Source organism: Cydia pomonella, chromosome 21 (assembly GCF_033807575.1).
Source record: "Cydia pomonella isolate Wapato2018A chromosome 21, ilCydPomo1, whole genome shotgun sequence".
In the NCBI taxonomy this organism is placed as follows: domain Eukaryota; kingdom Metazoa; phylum Arthropoda; class Insecta; order Lepidoptera; family Tortricidae; genus Cydia; species Cydia pomonella.
Genome location: NC_084723.1, coordinates 7,413,913 through 7,435,103, shown reverse-complemented (window position 1 = coordinate 7,435,103; position 21,191 = coordinate 7,413,913). Strand labels below are relative to the sequence as shown.

The window sequence follows — 21,191 nt, the reverse complement described above, 5'->3', positions numbered from 1 at the left end:
AAAAATACTCGTGTTTCCTCACCACAGTAGGCTCAAATCGTTCATAGGCAACGGATGTTATTGTACATAGTTAATTATAATAAACAACTTTAAGTAGTTGTTGACAATATTAATTTCAAGGTATTCTACAATTTTTAGATACCATGCTCATGTTCAACACAACGTTTTTGGACCCGGGTATGTCCTTAAACTACGTCCACAAGAGAGGTATGGGCATTGTGAATGTCATCTCGCTCTGTGTGGTAGGGCACAACACAGCGGATGTCATTCCAGATCTAGAGCAGAGCCCAACTGGGGAAGTACCTCCACCTTACAGAAAATCGCAGCCAAATAACACTAGACCCAACTCATAGTGTTGTGTTCCTGCTGGTGAGTAAGGTTGCCAGAGGTCAACGAGGGTAGGAGGGGGTTAGGGTCGGCAACGCGCATGTAACTCCTCTGGAGTTGCAGGCGTACATAGGCTACGGATACTGCTTACCATCAGGCAGGCCGTATGCTTGTTTGCCACCGACGTAGTATAAAAAAAAAATCGGACCAAAAACGAAAAAAATCAGGAAGCGAAGCGACTGTTTTGTATAATTTTGACTTTAGATTCATATCAAGCGTCCTCACGTATATCGGTTTTCAATCAGTATTGCCTTTTGGCTCTTGGTACTTTTTAAACCGACTTCCAAAAACGAGGTTCTAAATCTATACAAACAATAATATGGATCAAATCGTCCAATCAGCTAGGCAAAGTAAACTGTATCTACGAATGCAGTGTCGATACAAACCCGATAGGGTTTCAAGGCACTTTTCTGTTTTATTCAATGTAAGATCTTTTGTAGATAAATAAATAAGTAAATAACGGCAATATTGCAAGAAAAGACGGTGGCAATCTCGAAAAGCCCATTGTGACCGGCAAAGTGGATGGGAAAAGGCCTGGACGCGGACGCAGTCCAATACGTTGGTCTGACCAGATCCGCACAGCTCTTGACTCCACATCAGTTCACAAGGCTCTCCACACCTCCAGAGACAGAAACAGATGGAGTAGATGATAAGAAAGAAAGTAGTACAAAAGGGAGGTCACGCCCCTTAATGTTGAGGAATACGACGCGAGGCAGCTGATGTACTTCTCATAGCTAACTGTAAAGTTAACGCCATATGTTTCTATTTCAAATGTTCATATTATTAACACTAGTAATAATACGATTCTATTTACTCACATCAGATATCGCTTTCCAACATGACCGGACCGAGAATAAATTTCTTGGCGGAAGTTTCTTACAACATTCACATCGGATTCATTTCAAGAACCTGATTTTTAGATACTTGTTGACTTTCAAAACGATTGGACCAAGAACTAATATCAATATTGCCTTTAAGCTTTTAAAATGGACTTCCAAGAAGGTTATACGAATAATCATATGGTTCTGGTGTATCTCAACCTCAGTAGAATCAAGTCGCCCGTCCAGCGAAGCTCGCTATCAGCAAAGTAAAACAACTGCGCGTGGGCAGCTGATGTACTGCTCATAGCTAACTATAATGTTGACACTGTCATGTTCCTATTGTGTGTCTGCTTGTGCTTTTTTGCATTACTATAGATAAAAATAAAGTGGCTCCGTGAGCTGTGGAAGTCACAAACTCGCATACGCCATTTTCGCCATTCGCATAAGCCTACTTATCACGCACTACAAAGAGCATTAGAACAAGTACTTCTAGTTTTCTAGCTAAATCAAAACAATAACCTGTCAAACTTACTAATGTTCCGCCAAATGCAGTAAGCAGTCCATGGTAGCAATTTATTTACTGGTGACTATATCTTTCGTGTCTCCCTTTAAATATTGTGTAAATAAAAAAGTTTTCTTATTTTGTAAATCGGGTTTGCTGCACTATTGAAACAAATAAGAAGTACCTATAAGCCTGAATATCAACGTGGAAACGAAGGTAATTTGACTGACAGACAAAATATACACTAACGCCTGAATGATAATCGAATAAAACAAAAATAGCACAAGCGAGGCTTGCAGCACGAAAATATAAAAGCAAATCGCAATAATTCCAATTGTATTCGTCTTCCCTATCAATTTATATTTCGCAAAACAATAAAAGTCAATCTATCCTGTCGACTCAATACGAAGATTACTAAAACAGGCAACACATTTATAAAAATAAAAACTCCGAATTTAAAAACGCCGTGCAAAATCAAAAGTCATTAACGTCCAATAAGTTAAAAAGTTAAGCGACTCACGTAATAAATCATTTTTATTTTCATCTCGGTACCAATTTTTCCAAGTCTTTTTTTTTCATCAATTTAACACGAACAAAAAATGGCACTCAATTGTAAGGTTTACGCGTTGATGTTTTTTTTTATTATGGGCAACCCCGTTGAACGTTTTGGCCAATGAGGGGGTCCGATTGGCCGCCGCGCGCCGCCCTCCTGCCCTCTGATTGGTTGGTTGCGTCGTACAGATTGCGCGATGGCGGGAAACGGATTTGAACAAGTTTAGGGCATCTCATTCTTTCTGTGGTAAAGGGACGTTCGGGATTTTTTCTGAATGGTATCGATAATATGAATATAATATGATAATATCGATATTGATTATATTTAAAAAGCTCTGTAGTCATGGGAATTGTTACCTGTGCTGTCTATCTACAAATTATTTTATATATGACTAACAACCTTGATTTCCTCAGTTCCTAAATAAATAAAATACTGTTTTTGTTATATTTCCAAGCGGCAGTGAACCGAAATTTTGCGTTCGTGATTTTCTTTTAGAATTTGACGGATTCCTCCTGCCTACTTCTTGCAACATACCTAGCTGCTGATATATCGTTTATTATTAATGTAGGCATTAGATTTGGATAGCCTGCAGTTGGTCAGTGAGCCCAATTTTGAATCAACATTCACAACATATCACTTTAAATATTTTTTCCTTTTATGTTGATTATATTGATTTGGCTTTATTTTATTAAGATAGCAGGCTATTACTAAGCGGACACATTCGCACATGGACAGTCGTAACTCCTTGAGGGATTAATACAAGTGTTTCGCAACATTTATGTAAATAATGAGCTCTAGAATTACTGAAATACTACAAAGTCAAACCTATTTTTTTTAAGCAGTATTAATCATCTATATCCACTTGTCTTAAAGATTAATATAATAAATGATTTTGCTTTTTCATACAGGTATTACGCGTAGACATAGAGAAAACAGTAAGCTTAGAGTGCTCTCTCCACACAATTACATAGATAAAACTATTTAATAATAAGTTTTAAGCGAGTTTAAAACTTATTAATAACATGTGTTACCATACCTCCTATATAACCTATTATTTATTAAATAAGGAAACTTATGTATGGAGTAAGCTTTAAGTAAACTTTAAGCTGATAAGGTAGCATACGTTTGCATCGACACCTCAAAGAAATAAATTCCAGACCCAGTCCCAATAAAGATGTTTCACAAAGACTACAATAATTCTTAGAAATCAAACTGACATGAAGAAAACTGAAACAAGAGTAGGTACTTAATTAAAAATATGTATATCGAATCGAATAATATCGATATCATTCTAATCGATACCGCCCCATCCCTAGCAAGTTAATTTGATACGAGCAGAACCCGAGCAAAGTTACTAAACGATGCTGAGTCTCGGGTCGTTCGCGATCGTCGTTTAAGACTGTTGGAGCAATTTCGCTCAGTGTTTGTATCGGTCTTCTTAGTTTCAGTACATTTGGTCAACATTAAGGGGATGAGTTAAAGTTTACAACTGCGGGAATTAATAGTTTGTGTATAATGTTGATGGTAATCGTCTAATACAGGCTATTTTTATTAGCTACCAATAATAATAACAAGCAATTAAAATAATTTGGTTGGAAAATATCAATAAAATTGTTAAGATTGCTTACCTATACAATTTTTTGTCACATAACTATCCTTAAAAACAAAAATAGTTTGCTTTTCAGCTATACTTAATTAATAACACAAGAGTGGATGTAATACGTTTTCATTTTCAATAAAAAAAGCATCGCAGGACAGGATTACATAAATAAATAGTACTTCCGGATTAAAACTCAAAAGCAATAGAATGTATTTGCATACACTGCCATCTTTCGACAATGCAAGAAACTGAACTAAATTTTGATATCAGCGCCCTCTGTTGCTGAGTAGCAGTAGCGCTAGAAAGCATAGTATAGAAGATAACATTTTGAACTTTACTGATTCTATAGTATGGTAGGTTACCGTTTAGTTTATCATTTATTGGATAGAGGGCGCTTTTATTAAAATATTTTATGCACGTGTCTGTCTCGACTGTCTGCGAAAGTTAGGCTACGCAACAGTGAAACCCCCTTACCTCGATGATTCTCAAGCAGAGATTGAGCTGAGTCGCAAAATTTTATTGAAATATTGTATGATAACGTAATTAACAACAGAATGATTTTTGCTCAGTTTTATTTTATTAGTGTATTCTTGATAAAAACAATCTGCGCCTAGAACACGCAGTGCAAGTGCAATCAAAACTGTTGCAGACTTGTCTTGGTCTGACTCTAGTTGCCTATACATATATGAGCACATTTGGCCCGACTAATCTACTATATATATAATAATATACTATTTTAGGCGCAGATTGTTTTTATCAAGAATACGCTGGCCTTTACTGCCAAAAGAAAAGCATCTGTCAATTCTGTTATTACATACTTATAGCTAAAACTGTGAATAAAGAGTTAGAAATGGGTGGTCGGTGAATGTGACCACACTTTCCCAGTAGGAAAGGAAAAGTTTTTTCACTGTAGAAGTGTCTCAAACCAGTCAACCCTGTAATTACAGTGTTGCTAGAATATGCACAATTTCCCCCTATGTGCGCCCACTTATCCCGACTGACCCTCTAAAAAAATATTAATTACTAGCTTCTGTTCGCGAATTCGCCTTTGAATATCTCTATACCAAATTTCATCTAAATCGGTTCAGCGGTTTAAGCGTGAAGAGCTAACATACAGACACACTTTCGAATTTGGATTATTAGTAATTATTTTATTTTTGTACATTTTCAAAGACGAAAGGAAAGAAGAGAACTTTTATAATAGGATAAAACAAAATACCAGATTATTAACACATTTTAATGTGAAATATTGTTGTCAACACTTTTAAAATATACATTTACCTTCATTAAGTTTCATAATAATTATCTCTTTTTAATTTTCTTTTAATTATAATGACATTTATCCAATAAAATACAAACGTGGAGTATTTTCAACATAATAACAACACAACAATTTTATTTTTCTTAGATCTAATAAACGTAAATAGCATCCACATATCCAGCCTTACATGGGATGCTATAAAATCTTATAAATATTAGGTACCTACAAATATATTTTATAGAATCAAATTTGAGATCTTAGGGACACGGTAGTGTATAAGCCAAGCTCATGATGCCTTATAAGCTTTACGATCGTTCTCGATAAAGCTATATCAGCCATTACAATATTTAATAATACATTAATTACCCTTTACATCACATGAAATATCAAAAGGGCTTCTACGTGTTAGTTTCGGCTCCGCCCACGCCTCCCAAATGTCCGGAACACAATTGTTCCCTGATGGGTAAAAACATAAGTATACTAACTTGCTATTAACAACTTGGAGATTTAAGTAGATTTCTTTGTACACGTTTTTAAACACAAAAACATCGATATACGTATTTAAATTTATTTTGCATGTAGCACTTTAAACAAGGTAAAGTAACGTGATCTTTTATAAAAAGTTTACAACAGACATTATATTTCAATTATTATAAATGATTCGATTGCATGCATTTAGGACGATACCTACTTGGCAGACGTCTATTAAAATTCGACAGGTACAATAGATATTTCGCGACCGACGTATTAACTAATCCTGAGCTTACAAAATTTAACATTATCATAGCTGTCGTCTCCATGCAAATTTCCCTGTGTTGGATCTTCAAAGAAAATTGTCTAATAGCGGATCTTGGCGTTCGTTCTTGTAACGTTTGGGGACTTCGTCGTCTTCGGAATAGTCACAGGGAAGGAGTAGCTGCGGGAAATAATAAGGTTTTAGAAAAATAATGTAATAGTATTATATATGCTGCTTATGAAGCACAGCATAAACAGATAGGTACGCAATTGTGTAATGTAGATAATTTCTTATTAACTTGGCAATTCGCTGGACACAGTGTCACCAAAATGACATCCAAACAGGTGCACTGAAATGGCTATTATAGTCATTGTGACAATAAAAATTAAATTTTAATTCATCTGAAAAAGATTCAAATTACAATGAAATACAAAAACTTTTGAGCCTCTACTCCTAGGTTATACATTATTTTGAGCAAATTAGGGCTCCACTGGATACAGATAGCATCATAAATAATATATATATTTCTACAGTACTATTTAGCTACTTTGGCCGTCATTATCTATTTTAGCCTGACTGTACGTTGTGTTTACAGTTCGAACGTGTGGCGATGGATAAGGTATAAAAGGGCTGCCTTTTTAAGCAACCATTTTTTATATTTTTCCTCGTTTGCTTAGTCCTACGTGAGACGTGAGAATTGGACACTGTTATTGGACTTTGTTATAAAAATAAAAATTTGTACGTGCTTATCATTTAGCTTTAGTAAGTTCTGCTCCATCAAAACTTCTTTAACATACATGCCATGAAGAAATAATATGGTGAAACTCAAACTCATTTAAATAAATCTGCTATTTATTGTGACTAACCAGGAAGAAACTTTGTGTTAAACTCAAAATGGAGAGGAAATTATCGGCCTAAAAACTTACTCGCTAACATGGTGGCTTCCCTTCTAGCACATACTTCAGCTTGCTCATCTGGCATAGGCTTAGGATTTTCTCCAGATTCTCTGCCAGGTTTCCTTCGTCCCTCTTATGAACCCTCTTACCATTAGGTCTACCTTGAGAGTGTAAGACGACTTTTAGCAATAAGTGACTAGGATAAGAAGAAAGATAAAGGAATATCCTGTCTAAAAACTTACACGCTCACTCGGTGGCATCTCTTCCAGCACACACTTCAGCTTGCTCATCTGGTATGGGCTCAGGATTTTCTCAAGATTCCCTGCTAGGTTTCCTTCGTCTGCCTTCGTCGCTCTTATGAGCCCTCTTACCATCAGATTATTAGATCGACCCTGGGAGTGCTAGAGGACTTTTTGCAGTAAGTGACTAGGGAAAGAAGAAATTTAAAGGAATATTCTGTCTAAAAACTCACTCGCTCACTCGCTGGCTTTCCTTCCAGCACATACTTCAGCTTGCTCATCTGGCACGGGCTCAGGATCTTCTCCAGGTTCCCTGCCAGGTTTCCTTCGTCCCTCTTATGTGCCCGCTTCCCATTGGTCCAGCCCCGGGAGTACTGGAAGGTCTGCGCAGCCACGGTAGTGAAGGTTACGAAGATCAGGAGGAGAGTTGAGGCTTTGATGTTTGACCCCATGGTTGGCTGGAAAAGAGAATAAACACTTTTTTACCATGTCAAAACGAAAAACCTCTTCTGCTCGTATACTTATACCTTTCTTACTGTATAATGTTCTACGCTATCTTTGCTATTTATTCCTGAGCCTTCATTTTTATGTCATTTCTTATTTCCTTTAAATCTATTTGTTTTGGCTTAAGTACGAGTGATAAAACATAATGGCAATTATACATATTCGACATTTAATTAGATGGAAGATCGACGTCATGGAAGAGCAATTATAACAATTTGTGCTATTTAGTACCTATAGCTGCTGTACTTATATAGTAACATAAAAGTCCACGCCACAAATAAAAATCCATGAACCAAATAAATACGGATAAAAACATTTAAATCGCTCTTTCCTTAGTAAACAGTATCTTCAAGCAAGATTATACATCTAGGTATAAAAAAGAGGTCAACCGTTCGAAACAATCAACGAAAGTAACCAAATCAACACCAAAATTCTATCAGTTTACCTTTCAAGTCCCCTTCAAAGAAATAAAAATACTTTAAAAACACACTGGCATTTTCGACCAAAATGACAATCGAAGTCGACAGATAATTAAGTAATTAGGAGACCCTGTTAGTTCGTAGTTCCTATAATTATGGACGTAATGGCCGGTCTTTTTACCCGAGATGCAGGGTGGGGTTGACTTTGTTATTTGATAAATGAGTGCAAAGCTTTTTAATGCGTGGGTTTGTTGGGATGACATGTATTTTAGAGCATTTCTAAAAGGAGTTTAGTGATGCATATTAATTTTCGTATTTAGTTAATTCCCATTTGCATATGGGTTGTAGTTATAGATTGCTTGGCGGTAACGTTAAAAACTTGAATTTCAAAGTCACCCCTGCATTTCAAGGCGTTTTACGTTTAGTTACTTGAATCAAAAGAAAAAAACCTGGGAATATGAAAATAAAAACATGAGAAAAGGTGCGTTGCTGATTTATTTGTTGGATTAAGTAGCACCCTCACCTCGCCTCACCTTTGCCAAAACACAGGAAGCGTAGATTAGAAGTAAAACACTATACAATACAAAGTATTAATGCATGGTGTAGGGTAATTAGTCAGAGTCGTCGATACTCAGTCAACCGTCGAGGCCTTCACGATGCGCTGAAGGATGGCTGGAGCAGTACAAAGCACAATGATGGAAGAGACCAGGAGTGGTCATCATGGAGGCCAAGAACTGCCGAATGATGTCCATAGAATTGGTTATTCGCATTTCGAGAAGAATTCTGCATTAACTGCAACCGTCACGTTTGCCATTCACTGCATAATATCCTATCAAATTTAGACATTAAACAGCAGAATGCAAAAAAGAAAATATAAAATTATGTCTGGATCACGACCCGCCATTCTCCGTGGATCATTCGAAAGTCTCCAGCTGCGTTACTGCTGAACGTGTGTGTTGTGTAGACAGTGCGGTTTTTTATTAAAAATATATTCAAACGTCAGATCTCGAAACTAACTTCAGAGGGTAACAAAAAAGAAGACTACTTTATGGCTACCATGAGATCGGAATACGTTACTTGATATCGAGAACGTTACGGAAAACGTATGGAGAAAGTGTACAGAGCTCCAAGCGGTTACATTATGGTACTAAAAATTTTAAGTGGTACCATGAGTCACTATTCGGTTCTTGTCTGATTAAATTTTTTGTCTTTTAATTTATTTATATAAGAATTCAAGCCTTGGAGACCCTCTACATCTCTAAGGATAATTTAATATCTTTTTTTTTATTTTATCTCTGACACTTAGAGACACACATCTCTAAACAATTTTAGTATTTGTTGGTTTTATTTTTTTAACATAGTGTAATTTGTCATTTTTTGTGTAATTTGATATTTAGAGACAGTATACATCTCTAATAAAGTATTTATTATTTCATCGATTCCATATTTGTAATTGTTTTTTGTAATTTTTATTATTTGTAAAATGGACATTTAAAAGTGCCCCTGTGGCCTATTTGCTGAATAAATATTTGATATTTGATTTGATACTAACGTTTTTACTTTATTGTTCGTGTAGTTTTCGATACGTGCCTAACTTCACACCTAAAGCGCTCTCTTTCTAACTATATAAAGAAAACTGAGCCAGAATTATTCTAATGTCAATAGTAAAATCTCATTACTATGGAGGGTAGAAGTAAGGAGAACAATCTATGTGTATGAAGTGTCCATCAAAATTTCTTAAATAATTTTAGACTTTGATGAAAATTGTCAAATCACTGACAGCGCACTTAACTCCGTCACTAAAGTCTAACTTCATGTGATTTCCTTGAGCTACCCTAGCGCCACCGAAGAGATTGCGAACTATTATTTACAGCTGCCAGCTGAACACTTTAGCAACAGTTTTCCCATAAGCTTTAAATCATCATCTGTAAAGCTCACTTCGCTTGTTTACAACTTACAACCACCGTTATATAAAAATGCGTGCAACGTAATAATATGCAGTGTAATGTACGGGCCGACCGGATACCGAATCAAACTGTCATGTCGTAATTCAAGATGGCCTCCAAACTTTTATGGGGTGGGTAATATACGCAACACAAACATCAAATATTACGCTCATAAAGACGTTTTTTTTTTATACTACGTTGGTGGCAAACAAGCATACGGCCCGCCTGATGGTAAGCAGTCTCCGTAGCCTATAAACGCCTGCAACTCCAGAGGAGCTACTTGCCGACCCTAACACTCCGCACGCACCCTCGTTGAGCTCTGGTAACCTTACTCACCGGCAGGAACACAACACTAGGTATGGGTATGGGGGAAGGTGGAGATACTTCCCCAGTTGGGCTCTGCTCTAGATCTGGAATGACATTCGTTGTGGTGTGCCCTACCACACAAAGCGAGATGATATTCACAGTGCCCATACCTGTCTTTTGTCACTACGGTTAGTAGCAGAGGGCCTACCGCGAACCACGTTCGACGTGTTGCCTCTCTATGGCACTTGTAAATTCGTAGCTAAGTGTGACAGGGAGGCAACACGTCGAACGTGGTTCGCGGTAGGCCCTCAGGACTCCCATAGCATTTGTAAGTGACATCTGGGGTCCAAGACCACAATCGTACTTCGACAAACGCCAAAACGTAAAGAAAAAATGTATAGGAATGACAAATGCTATGAAAAGTGACGTGCTATTTCCAAACATCATATAAACCCTTAACATAGGTATGAAATTATTATGAAAAAATATTTATTGATTCCGAATTATATAGTGTGTAAATCCAATACGGGCGAATATTTAGGGCTGATTTAGACGGCACGCGAACTCGCATGCGATTTTAGTTACATTGTGGACTATTGAGGTTACAACCAATTCGGCCGACCGACCGTTCAAATACCGCAATGTAATGAAACTCGTATGTAATCAGCCCTTAAACGATGGTTAGCATTTGACATAAGAATTATATTTAGAAAATAATTGGGTAGAAATAGAAATACAATGAAAAGATTAACATTAATAAATTAATAACTATAAAAAAAAATCGTATCTCATTCATGTTGTCTCGACTGTCTCGTAATGTTTGTAGTACAGTGCTGCTCGGAAAATTTTCAAAAATTAATTACTGGGTCATAATTAAGTGTAACTTAAAAAATCTTCTTAATTAATGTTTACACTGATAAATTCTATATCTGATTTAATTTATTTTGCCCTTGTTGGATTTACACACTGTATATGCCGGAAGTATAGCGATATCATCAGTTTCGAGAAAAACCCGTCAATTATTCGTTTATTTAGGTAGGTATACCCAATGTGGATCAGGTAGTCTAAAAATATCATACAGCATTAAACGAGACGTCAAGACGAATATTAGCAATTCAATTGTACACCCTTTTTAGGGTTCCGTATTAAGGGGCCAGTACGTGCTCAATTAAGTTTCTAGGGATGCGCGAGAACTATGCTTTCCTGCTTCAATAAAGGCTGTTGGTTCATTTCGCGTTCTGTAACAAGTAGGTACGTAGAATAAGAGCTATGCCCTTTGCTATATTATAATGTTAATTTTCGTTGAACTGGGGCGGGGCACTACCGTGCCTTCGATTGATCGTATTTTTATTCCCACTAAAAATAAAGGCCTCCAAAGACCTCCTCAATCTCAACAATTGTATTATTTGAGGTTCGTCGGTCCATCTTATTAGAGGTCTTAGTCTTAACGATTAATGACAGTGTCGACATTTATTAAATTTACAAAGTTAGATATTGTTAGCAAGAAGTAAAAATCAAAGAAAACGTAGGAATTCGTACAGTCACCAACCGTACAGGTTATAAAATGAAATAAATGTCATATACTAAAAAAAATAGCGATAGCAGAGGACGCTGGTTCGATTCCAGCCTGGGGCACTGGAGGCCTTGGTCACTTTTTCTTAGTATATGACATTTATTCCAGTTTATAATTTATATAGTAGTGTCTCTACTTGAAATAAAAAAAACGGAACCCTCCAATTGAAAGATTAAATTAATTTAACACCTTCATAGAATAATTAGTGAGATAAATTGGCGTGGGTGCAGCGAATACAAATGTACAGTTAGATAGACTGATTGTATGCAGCAGGGGGGGAGGGGGGGGCACCTCTCTCTGTAGCTGACCGTACATTGATAATTAGATATATTGCTACTGACTATAAGTATTTATAATAAACGTATTAAGTAAGTAAGTAATTACACTTTATTGCACCACAAACGATTTTTTTCTTTTTTTATAAAATTCAATATCATTTGACGTAGTTTTCAAAATGATATGACCCTACACAACAATAACATTGTTTAGAAAAAAATCCTTCTATGCATGATATCATAATTCTGTTACTCACTTAAAATTTAATATTTCAGAATTTTGCAACGGTCTCTATTGTTTCCCATAAAGTTTTGAGTCATAATGTATTGTTTGTCCGCATTTTCGTTAGCCATAATTTAAAGGAAATTCCTGAAAAGTTAATGGTTTCAGAGTTATGACTAATGATAATATGACTATATCATTACATTCTGACTTCCAATAATCATGCGAAACAAAGGGATCCGATTTTGCGATGCCCTGACAGGGTGTCTTGTACCTCCTACTTTATAAATAACATCTTTGTATTGCACCTGATTATGCAAATAAATAAATACAAATACAATAACAGATTTACAATGTTAATGGAGGTAGCAAAGGTCGGTTAAGGTGCACTAGGTTCAGAAAACGGATTTAAAAAAGTCGTTGCGCTTTTTTTGTCACAATACGGCTGCCATAAATTTAATTAGCAATCTTGAGGTCTTTCTCGAAGGCTTGTATCGATTAGAATCCTGAGTTTTTGACTTTCCCTCCATAGGAAAAAAAACGAAAATAGGTCTAAAATGCACTGCAAAATTGTACCAAATTATGCACAAAAATGTAAAATGTGAAAATTGCTTCTAAAAATCGGCAATATCATGTTTGAGGGAACGTATCGATTACTTTTTTATTTACTTCAACGTATAAAAAAAAACATGATATCCGCGCTCCCGGGCATGCACTTCTATCTCGCTCACGCTTACACTCATTGTCAGAGAGAGAAGAACACGAATAAATTCTCCTGGAGTCACATTTCGATTGTAATAACATGTTATAAAGTTGCTCTGGATAATGACGTGTGACGTTCTATACTTAATTCAATTCTTTTTTATATATAAAATACATTATCAGAACTACTAGGTTCAAAAAAAAAAAATATTAAGCCAAAATAAAAATACCTAAAACATACATTCTAAGCCATGGCCTCTCGGCAAAGTGCCCATCACGCAGTGTTGGCCGAACATTAATTAGAACTGATAATAGTAGTGACAGCAACCGTCCGTTACGGTTTACGGTTCAATTTGTAATTGTTACTTTTCAATATTTTCAATTCTAATCGAAATTAAACTTTCGTGAGGCATATTCTAAAACATTTAAACACCACCGTTACACTCACTTGACTTTTTTCGTTGCTATTGGCGACATGTTCAATTCTAAATAACGTTCTAGACCGCGGGCCAGGAGCATATTTCGTCAGGAATCGCCTCCCGGCTGATACTTTGTCAGATGATAGTTTAGATGCTGTTTTAAACTTAAAAAACCGTCAGCCGGTTCTATCGCGGTAGAATGACCGTCAACTGTAAAATGAACATGTAAATAATATACGCCTACCACTTTATGTGCGTCAAAGTATGCGTTATGTGTAAATTGCGTAAAGTTTTATGATTTGTTTTTGCTATCATAAAAGGCTTATTTTTTACATTTTATGCGACCAGCTGATGATCTCATCTTATGTTCTTATCTTGATGTTTTTTTAATTAACAACAGCATCTGAACTATCATTTGACAAAGTATCAAACGGGAGGCGATGACAATTTTTTTTTTATACTACATCGATGGCAAACAAGCATACGGCCTGCCTGATGGTAAGCAGTATCCGTAGCCTATGTAGCAATCCTTTGAGCGAGAAAGCTGCCGGCGCGAGAGTCCCCTTTTGCCTCCCTCAACCGCTTCCCGAGCTCCTTGAGAAGCTCACGTCCTCCTTTACCCCACGGTTGTTTCGATGCCAAATACTTTATTGTCAAATTAAATATTCAATTAATATTTACCTTTTACCCTCAAAAATCAATAGATATTCTAAGAAAACAAAATATTTTTCATCGGATGATTCCTGCTTGTTCTCTTTGGTCGCCCTGGGCGGTATACATCATCTTTAGTCGTAGTCTTCAAATCGATCAATTAAACTTTGACTTCAACAGTAGAATGCCGCCTGGGGGCTTAACTTTGCTTTTTACGATTTATTTAAAAAGAATATGGTTGTTGCTAGAATTACATTTTTGGTACAAACTTTTATCACGGGCTGTATTTTTCTTACCACACTACTAATACTCATTGATACAATTCAAAAATATATAAAAAATCAACCAATAGCATGTCGGGCCATGCTCAGTGTAGGATTTCGTTGTTACTATTTTATCAAAATAGGCCAAACGGGGGGCTATTAGTAAGATATCATGTACATTACAAGCATAAGAGATCACCTTTGCAGCGCTTTGTACGTCTTTTTACTCGTACTAAGAAGAGAAAACTTTTTGCAATAACTCAAGTAGTTAGTATGAGTAAAAAGACGTATACAAAAAAGACGTACGTAAAAAAAACGTGAAAGAAAAGCTTAAATACTTTTTTTCCTATTTTTGGACCCATGGTACAAAAGATAGAAAAGAGGGGGAGGTCCAAATTTCTGTTTCCTTTCGGAGCGATTATTTCCGAAAATATTAACTTTATCAAAAAATGGTTTAAAAAAATATTATATTATATATTCGTTTTGAAAGACCTATCCAACAGGTATCACGGAGCAAAGCATCGGACGGGCGGACAGACGGACATGGTGAAACTATAAAGGTTTTTAGGTGACTACGGATTTGGTATGAAAGGTTAAATAATTAAATATGTAATACGTATCGCGTTTCATAATGTTTCATGTTCTTACATCGTACTTTTAATTAGAGTTAGTAAGAGTTGCATATTTCACCAGACCGCTAGTCCATGGGGAGCGGAAACCATTATGCTGTTTAAAAGCTCTGTTGTCTGTGTGAATCCAAATTCTGAACGCTTCCCGGGCATATTTCATATTTCATATTTATTCGTTGCAACCATGGTTTTGCAAGATGTTCTTACTTATAATTAAGTAATCAGTACAGACATGGACCCTACTAGAGGGTAGCAACATTTTAAAAACTATGAACAGTAGACAATGATATTATAACTCGATAGGTTATAGGCGTTCCAAAATTGAAGCGCTTACCTTGTACAAATTCTACAAATTGCTTTTAGTCGCGCCTCGGCAGGCAAGAAATGTGCATGTGCTAAAGAGCTTCCACACACCGAATGAGAAAGAGACAAGCTTATGTTTAACAACGAGTATAATAAAGATAATAAAATGCGAAAATTACCAAATTTCTTCAAAATGCCTTCCATAGTTTTGAGTTTGACGACCGGTTTGGCCTAGTACTAGTGACCCTGCCTACGAAGCTGATGGTCCCGGGTTCAAATCCTGGTAAGGGCATTTATTCGTGGATGTGCATGGATATTTGTTCCTGAGTCATGGTTATTTTCTATTTATTTAAGTATTTATATATTATATATATCGTTGTCTAAGTTGCCAAATCTTGGGATTAGTTGTCAAGCGGACCCCAGGCTCCCATGAGCCGTGGTAAAATGCCGGGACAACGCGAGGAAGAAGAAGAAGATATATCGTTGTCTAAGGACCCTCAACACAAGCCCTATTGAGGTTACTGTGGGACTTAGTCAATTTGTGTAATAATGTCCTATAAAATTAATTAATTAAGAGTTAGCTTGGTCTGACACTATTGCAATTTTTTTTTCTAAGCAGAGCCTAGTCCGTCTTAAAAAATTACTATTTTTTTCAAAAAATCTCTGATTAGTTCAAGTATTCTATGAAGCGTATTGCCCAAAAGCCCTCATCCAGTGTTGGCCGAACGTTAATTAGAATTGACCATATTGAAAATGAACCATTACAAATTGAACCGTAAATTGTTACCGTCCGTTACGGTTTACGGTTCAATTTGTAATGGTTCATTTTCAATATGGTCAATTCTAATTAACGATCGGCCAACACTGCCCTTATCTTACAAATGTTTGAATAACCAAGAAAAGCTACCTACTAAACTAAATACCTACATCTCAAAATCTGTTTTTATCTGGCCCTCATATGCATTTATTAGTCCAAACGGTAGATCACTTATGAACCCGGACGCCTACGCACCGCATTTCCAAAGTCTTGCTAGCTGTTTAGCAAACCAAAATAATTCTGACCTTCGATTAAGTATAGTTAATACCAATTTAAAGTCAAATAAAGGACGAGGATGTCGCATCGTAAGGTCCCTTTTTAAGGAACCATTTAGAAGTTTATGATAATCCAGTTTGATTCTGATCCTGATCCTGATCCTGGGTGGTGTATTACAAAAGATAAGATTACTTATAGAACTTCTTAGCTTGCAACTAGTCTGATGGAACACTGAATGAAATGTTTGCATCACTAGTTTGTTTTACAAGGGAGCAAAGTTGTTTATTAACCTTTCGTGCTAATATACCAATGAGTTTCTCGGAACTTATGTACGAAATGTCATTTGATATTTACCACCAGCTTTTCGGTGAAGGAAAACATCGTGAGGAAACATCTGCATACATCTGCGAAGAAATTCAAAGGTGTATGTGAAGTCCCCAATCCGCATTGGGCTAGCGTGGGGACTATAGCCCGAGCCCTCTCGCGCATGAGAGGAGGCCTGTGCCCAGTAGTGGGACGTATAATATAGGCTGAATTATTATTTTTATTATTATATTATTTCGTGCTAATATTGATACCCGAGCTAGCGAAAAATATTCCAAAATTGAAAAGTGGAATCGTGAGTGTTGCGGTTTTAAGGCACGAGGGTTAAACAAATTTTTCCACCGAGTGAAACACAATTTTTTTTATCGCACCAACGCAAGGAAAATACTAACTGTAAAATATCAGACAAAATCAAAGCAAATCAAATTCAACCCGTCAATACGGAACCCTAAAAACGGACTATAGCATATAGTGGAACACGAATGAATGAATGAATTTGCTACATCTCGAATATTAAAAGACTGATGCTTGGACTTGGTGGCGAAGACGACTACCTTTTTTGTTCCCGACAACTCATTACGTGGTCGTTGCCTTCGCCTCCTAGCGAATGGAACCTTTCACACGTTAGCACACCAGGGCTATAACCACGAAAATCGAAGTTCGTCAATTGCGGGCATTTTTCTCTGTCCCTCTAATTACGTCTTAGTGCGAGTAAAAGAGAAAGATCCCCGCAATTTGCGAATTTCGGTTTTCGCGGTAGGCCCCCTGATACATTCCACGACCCTTCTCGTTCCGAACAGACTTTAACAAAAATAGTGGGTATCCGCTTAGGGGCATATTCGGTAACGGAAAAACAGAAAAACTAATATGTTTTTACAGGTATATTCGAATTTAGATTTGGCTCCTTGAGCTTCATCAGAAAATATTGTTATTGCATTTTCACCAAGTAAAATTTATTTATTTCGGAATAAAAAAGTAAATCTACAATTTTTTTAAACGCCCACATACTGAACTGGGTCACCTCTTATAAGCCCTTAGATTACTTCTTTCATCAGAATGTACACCAAAATACGAAATTTTATTTTTACTGCACGCATTTAGGTCTTCGCACACTATACCAATTCCACACCAACTCAACTCACTTTTGGTTCACCTTAGTGGACGACGAGTGGACGACGAGTAGACCACCCGACAGTTACCTAAATTTTAAATATTGTACTATAGGACATACAAGATAAGGCTTTAATTTCAATATTTAATTTTCAGTCGAGTGGCTGTTGAGTTGTAACAATGTGCTAAGACGTTTAACCTCCTATGAATATGGGGCATGAAGCCTTTTTTTGAATACATTATTTATTAACAAATTATTGAACTTTTATTACTACGTATGGAACCAGCAAAGAGAACCAGTATTTTGCGAAAAAGTTTTACTTGGAAAGTAACATGCTCTAGCGCAGAAACGTTATATTTTCTCTACACTTTTTAAAACAACAATGACCCTCTTTCAGTGCATGAGTAATGAAAAATCAGTATTAGCCCGCGCGCTCGCACCGTCTGCCGCGCGGTAGGTACTTATACAACGATCTTATTTATATTATTGTACAGAATAGGGTAATATATATATCCTCTAAATTTGATCAAATTCAGTTGAACAATAAAACTACAGCAAAAGAATAATATTCCCTTATTTGCTTTGCGCGTGTCATGTTTGAATAGGGTAGTTTGTTTCATCTACAAATCTTAGGGCAGAATAATATCCCAATAAATTCTTATGGATTATAAGAACATGTTAAACTACCTTTAGTGGACCTCTAATGAGCATATTTTTGTAAATATCAAATTTAAAATATCTTTTAACACACGTCACGTGACCCAAGTCGAAACGACAGAAGATTCTGATGACGTCATAACTCACGGTTTGACACTGGGCTATAACCGCGAGAATCGAAGTTCGTCATTGCGGGCATTTTTCTCTGTCATTCTAATTACGTCTTAGTAAAAGTAAAAGAGCTAGATCCCCACAATATGCGATTTTCGGTTTTTGCGGTAGGCCCCCGTTGTCAGTTCTCACTGTTCTCAGCCATTAGCCATTTGAATAAATCGCCTTGGTGTTACGTGTGTATGTAGTACCTATATTCTTATTTTACTCTTTGGTATGTACATAGTTATGTGTCAAACCGTAAACTGTGACGTCATACAAATTTCAAAGAGCGTTTTGGCCGCGAAAGCATGGGTCATAATATTTTTTGTTAATTTAACATATTTAAAGCCGTTTTTAGGGTAAAAGTTAAATTTTAGGGCAACTATAGAAAGTAAAACAAGAGGTTCAAAAAATTGGAAACAACCCTATTGCCTTCTTATATTTCGAACATTTGTTTTATAAAAAAGAAAAAAAATAGTAATTTACCTTTTTCATTGATTTTATGTTTTACAATATATATAGGTCATTCCTAGTGGTTTTTTTTTTCAAATCTTAAGATTATTTGCTCAATAGTTTATTCTAAAATAAATTGTTAATTCTTATTTTGGAATTTTCATTGCCTCTTCTAATCTAAATATAATTAAAAAAAAAAACAATTTGAAACAGAGTCCTAAATAAGTTATTAGAGTGTATTCATATATCCAAAATTCAAAATAAACTTACCTCTCAAAAATCCGAAAATCCGATCACTGGCCAAAAATTAAAAGCAAAGGATTCAAAATTGGAACAGATTCAAATTTGGAAGTGTTTGGTTTAGCACGGCGGTTGAGACTGTGGAGTCAGGATGGATTCGCTCCCTTTTATATTAGGGACGTGGGCGTTATACAGTGGTGTCAGAGAATCGGGATACGAGCATTTAAATTTAAAAAAAGTATCCTAATTTAATGTTCCTAATTTATTACCATTTTTCCTAGACATTTGTATGACGGTCACGTCACATGACGGGAAGAAAAAAATACATTGATTTTTTACCTAGTTTTCTTTAGTGTTCAACCATTCGGTTCGGAAGAGCTTATTATTCTGAGTAAACAGAAATAACGCAAATCGTTATAACTAGGTTTTTTTTAAATACTAAGACCAAATATTTTTACACCATAGGATTTTAACAAAAAAAACTTTAATAATAATGAAAAAACTATTTAAGTGGTTTTTATATCACGCATAATGTAAAATTACCTATTTTTATCCCGATGTTTTGAAACCTTTAATGTACTTTGCTGCAGTTTATTTATTACGTAAGACGATTTAGGGAGGGAGAGGGTTTGACCATGTCTTATTTTTCCTTCTAAGGGGGTGGGATTTTTAGTCGTAAGATAACAAAAAGCGGCCAAGTGCGAGTCGGACTCGCCCATGAAGGGTCCCGTACCATTTATGACGTATTAAAAAAAAACTACTTACTAGATCTGGTTCAAACCAATTTTCGGTGGAATTTTGCATGGTAATGTATATCATATATTTTTTTTAGATTTTTCATTCTGTTATTTTAGAAGTTACAGGGGGGGGGGGGGGGACACACTTTTTACCACTTTGGAAGTGTCTCTCGCGCAAACTATTCAGTTTAGAAAAAAATGATATTAGAAACCTCAATATCATTTTTAAAGACCTATCCATAAATAGATACCCCACACGTATGGGTTTGATGAAAAAAGATTTTTTGAGTTTCAGTTCTAAGTATGGGGAACCCCCAAAATTTATTGTTTTTTTTTTCTATTTTTGTGTAAACATCATAATGCGGTTCATAGAATACATCTACTTACCAAGTTTGAACAGTATAGCTTTTATAGTTTCGGAAAAAAGTGGCTGTGACAGAATCGGACAGACAGACGGACATGACGAATCTATAAGGGTTCCGTTTTTTGCCATTTGGCTACGGAACCCTAAAAATGCGCAAAGTTAAGATTATACTTTGAAAATGCGGAATGGTCAAAATTATCAAAAAAAATTACTAGTACAAATTTGTAGCTAGCAATAAAAGTTCCTAAAAATTGTTTCTTTGAAAAATAAAATTGAAAACAATCTAAACGTGTATTCATTTTTCCCCTTAGATTTTTACGCAATAAATATTAAATAGGGGGTCACCCGTCATTCCTTCTAAGGGGGTGGGATTTTTAGTCGTAAGATAACAAAAATGCGCAAAGTTAAGATTATACTTTGAAAATGCGGACTGGTCAAAATCTTATGTGAATGATAAAGAAAAATTATCAAAAAAAATTACTAGTACAAATTTGTAGCTAGCAATAAAAGTTCCTAAAAATTGTTTCTTTGAAAAATAAAATTGAAAACAATCTAAACGTGTATTAATTTTTCCCCTTAGATTTTTACGTAATAAATATTAAATAGGGGGTCACCCTGTTTTTATTTTTTCTTACATAGGGCTGGGATGGGATCAGAAACTAGCGAAAATCGTCCTAATTAATAAATAATAGCGCCTTTCCAGTACTCGTATAAACTTTTATTAGTATACTCAAACACACCCAATTAGTAAGTAAGAAAAGGCGCGGTATTCAAACTGTTGACGGGAGATCAACCCTTCGCGTTTACAGTTTCGCCTTTTTCTACTGACAATATGGCTGTGTCAGAGTACATACAGTATATATGTTTTACTTATGCCAATAAATGATAAAAACAAACGTACAAATTGCGCA

The 21,191-nt window shown here is 35.9% G+C and overlaps 1 protein-coding gene across 1 annotated transcript; it reads right to left on the bottom strand.

The window, feature by feature from the left end:
* Positions 1–5,822: 5,822 nt before the first annotated feature.
* Positions 5,823–19,854, bottom strand: LOC133529804 (pro-corazonin-like). The gene is made up of 3 exons (XM_061867616.1): positions 19,210–19,854; positions 7,229–7,453; positions 5,823–6,040 (listed from the first exon to the last, which is right to left on the bottom strand). The coding sequence occupies exons 2-3, from the start codon at positions 7,445–7,447 to the stop codon at positions 5,948–5,950; spliced, it is 312 nt and encodes a 103-aa protein (XP_061723600.1). The 5' UTR covers positions 7,448–7,453; positions 19,210–19,854; the 3' UTR covers positions 5,823–5,947.
* Positions 19,855–21,191: the final 1,337 nt, after the last annotated feature.

Excerpts from the sequence above, each read along its gene's own strand:
- LOC133529804 (XM_061867616.1), bottom strand. The coding sequence starts at position 7,447 with ATGGGGTCAAACATCAAAGCCTCAACTCTCCTCCTGATCTTCGTAACC. Across the intron at positions 6,041-7,228 it reads GAAAGCCAGCGAGTGAGCGA|CTACTCCTTCCCTGTGACTA; the intron begins GTGAGTTTTTAG and ends TATTTCCCGCAG.